A 7,968-nucleotide genomic window follows, 5' to 3' on the forward strand; every position below is an offset into this window, starting at 1 on the left:
AGACCAAGTATGAGCAGAGATTTGAGGGAGAGGGAACTGTTCTACCCCCAGAAGAGTTAGGATCACCTCCAAGCCAAGAAGAGGGCAGCTCAGATCTCGTACCATCTGCTTCAGACATTGCTGAATGGCAAGTGCCCGGAACAACCAGACTCTAATGCCACAGATGCAGGCCTGGTTTCGTTGGAGTATAGATTTAGAGCTATGAAAGGCAATCTGAGTTTGAGGGATTTGGCTTTAGAATTTCTCACTCCTTAGACCTCTCTCTCTGCAAGCCATCTTTAGGCCTCCCTCACTACACACCTCACTGTCTTCAAATCCCAGGAAGTCTTAGCTACTGGAGCAGTTTATGCTCCTCAGTTTTTGGGATAGAGGACTTGCCCAGAGCAACTTGAGCCCATTAGCCCTGAGACTTGGTGGTGTAAACCTGGCGGCAAGGTAGCAACCACAGGCTAGAATCCAGGACTTGGGCTGGTACCCTGTTAGGGGTTTTAGAATTAGTGAGGGCGTATGATCCCAGGTCCTGGGATTTGTAGGTCTGAGTGCCTACAAATGCAACCAATCGGTGCTCCTCTCTCTCTCTCTCTCTCAGCCCTGGCTGGTGTGGTTCAGTATACTGAGTGCTGGCCTGTGAACGGAAAGCTCAACAGTTTGATTACCAGTCAGGGCACCTGCCTGGGTTGTGGGCTATGTCCCCAGTAGGGGACGTTGGAGAGGCAACCATTTGCACATCCATGTTTCCCTCCCTCTCTTTCTTCCTCCTTTCCCCTCTCTCTAAAAGTAAATAAATACAAATCTTTAGAAAATATAAATAAAAACCAAAAGTAAATGAAAATATCCTCAAGTGAGGACTAAAAAACGAAGAAAATCTGTATAAAGTATGGACTTTAGTGAATAATAGTGTATCAATATTGGTTAAAAATTCTAACAAAATATCATATTAATATAAGATGTTAATAATATTGGAACTGGACTGAGGTATATGAGAACTCTCATAGTATTTGTACTATTTTTCTGTAAATCTAAAACTTCCAAAAATTAAGCTTACTTTTAAAAAATAACACTTTATAAAGAGTCTATTTCTAGTTTTCCTGATAGTAAAGATAAAAGCCTTAAGCCAGTGGTTCTAAAACTTTAGCATACATCAGAATAACCGAGAGGGCTTGTTAAAGAATATTGTCAGTCTCCACCTCCAGACTTTCTGGCACAGGAGGTCTAGGGTGGGATTAGAAAATGCTCATTTCTAATAGATAACCCGGTGGTGGTGGTAATGGTGGTGGTGGTGGTGGTGGTGGTGGTGGTGGTGGTGGTGCTGCTGCTGCTGCTGCTACTTCTGCTCCAGAGACCACACTCAAAGAACTACTGGTATAAACCTAAGAATTAAAACAATGATGAACTCTCATGCCATCCAGCAGGTGAAGGCATTTGGGAAGTACTCCTTGGAAATTTTTTGGAGACCCTTCCAGAGCCCAGGAGAAGCCCTGTTATACTCTACCTTACCCTCCACCCTTCCTGCTTCTTCCTAAGGCTCGATAACTTAGCAGTACACTGGTGATATAGAAATGAATCAGACCAAATTGGCAGGGTATACAAGAACTCCCACTGTAGTGAAGGAGTCAGAGAGTAAAAAATTGTCAAACAAAATGAGAAACGTGGGTAAATGTTTGAGGAGCAAAGTAGAACTGGAAATGGCTTGAACATGGAGACTTTGAAAAGCTTCAAGGGTTAGGAGAGATGAACTTCAAGGTAGGGAATGATTTGAATGATTTAGAGATCACCAAAAGAAAGGGGCAAGGATATTCTGATCTAGCTGATAGCACAGGACACACTTGGGTGCAGGAGTATGACAGTTCTTGACTTTTCAAGAAATTTGTAAATCGAACACCTAGTGGAAGTCCAACAGTTTCCACTCAGGTATGTGCAATAGATAATTATCAATCCATTTTACAAAGGGAGCTCTGAAATGTTAAGTAACTTGCCCAAGCCAATCTAGCTGGTAAGCAGGAAGAACCAAACTGGAACTCAGAAGGGTCTCTCAGTCTGTCTGGTGACCGCCTCTCACACAGGTGTGCCCTCTACCTCCATCTGCAGCCTCAGATGACAGGTCCTATCCATCTGCCTTTTCCCAGCTAACTTCCTAGTTTCTTTTCTCAGAACTTCCGTCATTAACCACGATCGGATTCATGGGCAAGGGCAGGAGGCCAGAATCTCGAGATCTCTCGCACCACCACTTGCTGGCCCTGTGTAACCTAAGCCCGGAGATTTAAATCTTAGCTTTGGCATGTCCAGTCTTTTCCTCCAGGTTGCTGAGGATCAAAAGAGCATAGGAATGAGACTGCTAACCTGGCCCTAGAGCCTGAGCTGGGAGAGTTAATTCCTACCGCCTCCCAGCGGTTCCGAGGTCTCATCTCCCGGAGCGCCTCCCATTGGCCAAGGAGCCGGCTCGGTGCTGATTGGCTGAGGCTCTCTAGGCCCCCTTATTGGGCGCTGTGCACAACTACCAGAGTGTGGCGCCTTCTCCACAGACTACCCAGTGAAGCTGCTGCGAACTCCAGCAGCTCCCTGGGAACGCACAGTCTCCACTGGAATCCAGACTTCCGCGATCACAATCTTCTTGCTGTCCCGGAGACGCCACCAGATCTCCCGGATCCTTTTCCTGCATAACCTCCTGTTGTTTTTTTTTTTTTTTTTTTTCTTTTATCTTCCTTCCCAGCTTCCAGCTCAGCTCAGCATTTCCCTTCCATACGCACGGACCTCCAGCGGCCAGCTGTTCTTAGCATCCCACCTACAGTCCCCCTGATTTCTGTCCCTCTTTGACATCAACTTCTTCGACCAACAGAAGCCTGTCATAACCTTCTCACCAGACTCCCCTAATCTCTTCTTTCTTCTCTTTGCCAGCTCCTGACTCCCAAATCCAGCTAACCTTTGACTTCCTGACATTTGGTCCTGACACTCGACTCCGGAACCCCTAAATTCCTACCTCCTGAAGCCTGGACTGCTGAAACTGAGGTCTTTCCTGATTTCTGACCCCGTTTCTGAAGCTCATTTTGACTTTCTTTCTCTTGGGCCAGTTCTTGCTACCGCTACTCCACCATGGACTTCGTGATGAGTGGCCTGGCAGCCTGTGGGGCCTGTTTGTTCACCAACCCCCTGGAGGTGGTGAAGACTAGGATGCAGTTGCAGGGAGAACTGCGGGCCCCTGGCAGCTACAAGCGGCACTACCGAAACGTCTTCCATGCCTTCATTACCATCGGCAAGGTGGACGGCCTAGCTGCCCTGCAGAAGGGCCTGGCCCCTGCCCTGCTATACCAATTCCTGATGAATGGCATTCGGCTGGGCACCTACGGGCTGGCTGAGGCTGGAGGCTACCTGCACACAGCTGAGGGCACCCTCAGCCCTGTCCGCAGCGCAGCAGCTGGTGCCATGGCTGGAGCTATGGGAGCCTACTTGGGGAGCCCTATCTACATGGTGAGAAGAAGGGTTTTGCCTGGGGCCTCCAAGGCAGACATTTGGTGCGGGGTGGGGACCTGGGCCTTCATAACTGATACTGAGGTTGGAAGTGGATTTGTGTAGGGGTGGGCAAGGAACTTGAGTAATACACCTCAGTGAGTGTAAGGATCAGGAGCAGTCCTGGACATCACAGAGTTACAATCTCACAGTCAGCCCTTTTGAGTTATCCAGGTTATAGACCCTTTGCCTGAGGCTCAGAGAAGGGAAGTAACCAACTCAAGGTCACACAGCTGCTTATTGCTAGGACTAGGCCCTGCTTTGAGCTCCTCCTCACTGAGAGGAGGAGTTCTGAAAAGACGCTGAGAGGCAGTGAGTTCTGAAGGAGAGGAAGTTTGGTCTCCCTCTTAGGGTATGAGATTCAAGGATAGTAACCTCTACAAAGTCAGCTGAACCAGTGGCCCCACGAAGTTTTGGGGTCAGGTGCAGATGACCCCTCACCACCCACCAAAGTCTGATGGGGAACCTGACTGTGCTGGTGGCTGGGGATCCTGTCTGGGAATAAGTGCTGGCATGAGAGGCTGGACACCCAGGTGTTGCCTAATGTGAAGAGTCTTAGGAAATGTTGCCATGCTCTAATCTCTCCATCCCCACCTATTACCTACTCACAAGGGAAGGAGGCTGTAGAGGGGGTGGGGTATCTTGCTGTGATATGAGATCCATTCCCCAGGACTGGAGCCAAGGGACAGAATCTCGTGACCAATTCATTAAGTGGGAACAGTAATTATCAGATTAAAGGATATTCATTGTTGAACACCCTAGAGGAAATATGAGGGGTTCGGGTGTTTGGGTCTCTGAGGTAGAAGGATGGTCACTAGGCCATAGGTTGTAATACTCTCTCATCCTCAGGTGAAGACACACCTACAAGCGCAGGCAGCCTCAGAAATTGCTGTAGGGCACCAGTATAAGCATCAGGTAAGGAGTTTCCAACCCCACTGGAGTCCCTGCCATTCTCTCCCATACGGACCCAACTTTCTGCCTGCACCCAGCAGCTCCAACCCAGACAAGGCTCTGCCCAGCCAGTCAATTCAGCCTCCCTCTGCCCCTGAAGTCCACCGAGATCCTCTTTCTCACACGTTCCCCAGTTCCTCTAGTCTTCTGCCCATTTCTCCTGCTCCATTCTCCTAGTCTGCTAATGTCCTCACTTCCATACTCCCTAGTCTGGGATGGCAAGGGAGGAGACAAAGGGGTGGTAGACAACCAAAGGGCAACATTCTGGCGCTGAGCTCACACACAAAGGTTGTCCAGACATCAAATGCCTGTTAAGCACCCATCTTTAGCAGTGTTGGAAGATGGCAGCCCCTGATGCTAACATGACTAAACCCTTCCCCATGGTCTTCCCTCTACCAGGGCATGTTTCAGGCGCTAAGAGAGATCGGCCAGAAGCATGGTCTGGTGGGGTTGTGGCGTGGGGCCATTGGTTGCCTGCCCCGAGTTATCTTTGGTTCCTCCACCCAGCTGTGCACCTTCTCATCCACCAAGGACCTCATGACCCAGTGGGAGGTACTGCCTGGGAAATGGGTGGTGCCACCATGGGAATGTGGGCAGGGGAGTGCAGGCTGAACTGAGTCTTAGAGGGGTCAGTACCAACACTTAATGTTTTGGAGTCAGTACCAGCACTTCATGTGAGGGAGTGGCAGGAGGGTTGGGGATCACCCTCTACAGCCTTCCCACAGCTCTCATCATTCCTCCCAGAAGGTTTATGTGAGTCCTTCACAGTGCATGTCATCACACTGTATTATAACTGATAGAATGGAAGCTCCCTGAGTTACCAACTCTCTATCCCCTGTGCAGGATCTGCCCTTTCCTAGGAGTTGAATGATTGGCTGGTTGACAAAGCTCTTCCTTCCTTCCCTTAGATATTTCCTCCCCAGAGCTGGAAGGTGGCTCTGGCAGCTGCCATGGTGAGTGGCATTGCAGTGGTCCTAGCCATGACACCCTTTGATGTGGCCAGCACAAGACTCTACAACCAGCCCACAGACTCTCAGGGCAAGGTAAGGGAGTGCTCTGGGGTTCAGACAGGCAGGTAAAGCCAGAGAGGGAAGGGGGAGAGCAGATTTCGCCTGTAAGTGAGATAGCCCAAAAGGCAGCCTGCAGAAGTGAGGCCCCGGGTGGGCTCTGACAAACTCCTTCCCTATTTTCTCCCTCCTCCAACTCTCAGGGCCTCAAGTACCGGGGGATACTGGATGCTCTGCTGCAGACAGCTCGGACAGAGGGCATTTTTGGCATGTACAAGGGTATAGGAGCCTCCTACTTCCGCCTCGGCCCTCACACCATCCTCTCCCTCTTCTTCTGGGACCAGTTGCGCATCCTCTACTACACATACACCAAATAACAGTGATTCTTCCACACTCCACCAAATCAGCACTCCTTGGTCACTTCTGCCTCCATTACTGTATGTCCTGGTGACTTCTGACCAGTTGACCTTTCATCCATCTGAGGGGGACAGTTCATACCACTGCTCATCTGTTTTCTCAGGGTTGAATTACTACAAGAGAGTTTCCCTCCCTTCCTTGGGTGTCACTTTAAATGTACTCTACCTGCCCCCCTGTACATTTCACACCCTTCCCTCAGGGCTGAACCAGTCACTCCAAAGTGTATTTCCTCCCTTTCTCCACTGCCAGCCTTGGGTCCCTTCTGATCCCATGTACAACTTTAAACTCCCCCTTCAAGACCAAAGGGTACTGGGGAGACTTGGGGTCCTTTTAGATTCAAAGGCACAGAGATTATGTTGGTTATAAAGCAAGTTTATTTCTGCAGAGAAATGTCTTATGTTTATGCACAGGGAAGGAATTGGGGGGATATATCCAACCCTTTATTCCCCTTGAAGAATGGGTTCCCCAAGTCTTCAGCAGCATCATGTAGCATTTCAGCATCTTTACTGGGGACCAAAGATGTTGGGATCATGAAGAGTCAGACTGGTCACCAGCAGTTCAAAGTCACCCAGGCTCCAGGGAGGAAGTGACTGACTTTCAGAGCCAAGAGATGACCTATTGTCAGGGCTTGGGGGTGGGGGAACAGAGGGGAGATAACATCACCCAGGCCTCCTGTGTGGAAGCTGCCACTTCCTGATCCCTGGAGGCCCTGGGTATCTGTGACCCCAAACCTCTGGCCCACTCCTACTTCCTTGGAGGACCCCACCAGCCAGCCTCTCTGCTCTGCCCCTCTCAGCCAATTTTCCTGGGGACCCCACTCATGAGCCACATGCCCTTTCTGTCCTCCTTACGGGGGCTGATTGAAGGTGAGCAGGAGATCAGTCTGGTACCGAGGCAGTCGCAGCAAGGCCTGGTGCAGTGTTACGTCCTTTGCTACCTAAAAGGATCATCATCAGGATCCTTACCTGATGCCCTAGGGCCAGCCCCTTCACCCCTCCAGGACATCTCACACACCACTGGCCCTTACCTGCTGATTCTCTTTAGCTACCTGCTGCTTGCCAGAGAGGACCCAGGCTTCTTCACAGTAGCCCCTCAAGGCCAGGTTCTCTAAAAGAAGGGGTTGCACAGCCTCCACTTGAACAGTCCTAGCGTCCTGCACTCCACCAACGTCCTCAAAGTGGTACCTGGAGTGGAGGAGCAGGGTCATGGAGGGGCAACTCTCACCGCCACCCCACAAGCATCTTTAAGTTTGAACTTAACTCGCCCACTTCCGGTGATAGGTTTGCCCTCCGAGTTCTTGTACCCTATGTTAACGGTACAGCCACAGGCCCCACCCACTTTTTCGGATCCGGCCTTCCCATTGGCTAGCCACGGATCCTCCTCACCGCGCTGCCGCTTCTCCGTGCACGTGGGCCTGCAGCTCTAGAAGCTCCACGATCAGGCTCTGGTCGGTCAGGCGGTGGCAGAAAACTTCTTGATTATCTGGGACCGGTCGGAGGTCGCTGGAACGAAGCAAAGCAGGCCCTTCTTGACACTAGCTCATTTCCACCACCCACCCGATTGGCCTCCATCCGCGCTGGGGCTTTCTAACCTTACGTCAATGGCCCCGGTAGGGAGCGTGGCAGAGAAGGCGCCCCCGAACAGTGGATAGTCTCTTGTGGGCTCCATGGGTCTGGAACTAGAGAGATTTAAAGGAAACCTACATGAAGCCACGTGGCATCACCTCCATGGGTTTCACCGCATCCACTGCCACTGCCGTTTTTTCTTTGCTCCGGCCCTTTAAGATGTTGCCCCGCCCTGCGATCTCGCTAGCCCAACGGCGCCCGGCGCCCGTGCTTTCCGCTGTACTATTCCCGGAAGCCACGGTCTTAAGAGGGCGCAGGGCGGGACCGCGGGGTCGGCTAGGAGTTGAAACCGAGAATCGGGATTTGTGACGTGCTGTGGTTACTCACTTGCGCCTGCTAGTCTCCTCCTTTTAAAGGGGGCATACATTCTAAGAATGTCGCCTGAGACCCTTTTTAGGGGTCATTGCTCGTCCAAGTGACTGACGTCTAGGCGAGGTCTCTGAGTCAGAGGTGAATATCTTAAG

General features: G+C 50.9%; 2 protein-coding genes across 4 annotated transcripts; one reads left to right on the forward strand and one right to left on the reverse strand.

The window, feature by feature from the left end:
- The first annotated feature begins 2,512 nt into the window (after window positions 1-2,512).
- Window positions 2,513-6,148, forward strand: SLC25A35 (solute carrier family 25 member 35). Of its 2 annotated transcripts, XM_037164986.2 has the most exons (5): window positions 2,513-3,465; window positions 4,354-4,419; window positions 4,855-5,007; window positions 5,364-5,498; window positions 5,666-6,148. In XM_037164986.2, the coding sequence occupies exons 1-5, from the start codon at window positions 3,091-3,093 to the stop codon at window positions 5,837-5,839; spliced, it is 903 nt and encodes a 300-aa protein (XP_037020881.1). In that variant the 5' UTR covers window positions 2,513-3,090; the 3' UTR covers window positions 5,840-6,148. The 2 variants fall into 2 exon arrangements, with proteins under 2 accessions (XP_037020881.1, XP_037020882.1); XM_037164987.2 differs by lacking the exon at window positions 4,855-5,007.
- A 222-nt stretch (window positions 6,149-6,370) lies between these two features.
- On the reverse strand, window positions 6,371-7,764 carry RANGRF (RAN guanine nucleotide release factor). Of its 2 annotated transcripts, XM_037164988.2 has the most exons (5): window positions 7,471-7,758; window positions 7,265-7,381; window positions 6,907-7,063; window positions 6,731-6,816; window positions 6,371-6,506 (listed from the first exon to the last, which is right to left on the reverse strand). In XM_037164988.2, exons 1-5 carry the CDS (start codon window positions 7,545-7,547, stop codon window positions 6,383-6,385), a joined length of 561 nt encoding a protein of 186 aa, XP_037020883.1. In that variant the 5' UTR covers window positions 7,548-7,758; the 3' UTR covers window positions 6,371-6,382. The 2 variants fall into 2 exon arrangements, with proteins under 2 accessions (XP_037020883.1, XP_037020884.1); XM_037164989.2 differs by lacking the exon at window positions 6,731-6,816 and having other exon boundaries at window positions 6,413-6,506; window positions 7,471-7,764.
- Between the last annotated feature and the right edge of the window lie 204 nt (window positions 7,765-7,968).

Source organism: Artibeus jamaicensis, unplaced genomic scaffold, assembly GCF_021234435.1.
Source record: "Artibeus jamaicensis isolate MK-2021 breed Jamaican fruit bat unplaced genomic scaffold, CSHL_Jam_final contig_781, whole genome shotgun sequence".
Lineage (NCBI taxonomy): Eukaryota > Metazoa > Chordata > Mammalia > Chiroptera > Phyllostomidae > Artibeus > Artibeus jamaicensis.

What these genes read in the sequence shown, in the direction of transcription:
- SLC25A35 (XM_037164986.2), top strand. Translation starts at nt 3,091, where the DNA reads ATGGACTTCGTGATGAGTGGCCTGGCAGCCTGTGGGGCCTGTTTGTTC. An exon ending in GGCACCAGTATAAGCATCAG is followed by an intron (nt 4,420 to 4,854) that starts GTAAGGAGTTTC and finishes TCCCTCTACCAG; the next exon opens with GGCATGTTTCAGGCGCTAAG. An exon ending in CCACAGACTCTCAGGGCAAG is followed by an intron (nt 5,499 to 5,665) that starts GTAAGGGAGTGC and finishes TCCAACTCTCAG; the next exon opens with GGCCTCAAGTACCGGGGGAT.
- RANGRF (XM_037164988.2), bottom strand. Translation starts at nt 7,547, where the DNA reads ATGGAGCCCACAAGAGACTATCCACTGTTCGGGGGCGCCTTCTCTGCC. An exon ending in CACGGAGAAGCGGCAGCGCG is followed by an intron (nt 7,064 to 7,264) that starts GTGAGGAGGATC and finishes CCTCCACTCCAG; the next exon opens with GTACCACTTTGAGGACGTTG. An exon ending in CTCACCTTCAATCAGCCCCC is followed by an intron (nt 6,507 to 6,730) that starts GTAAGGAGGACA and finishes CCCACCCCCAAG; the next exon opens with CCCTGACAATAGGTCATCTC.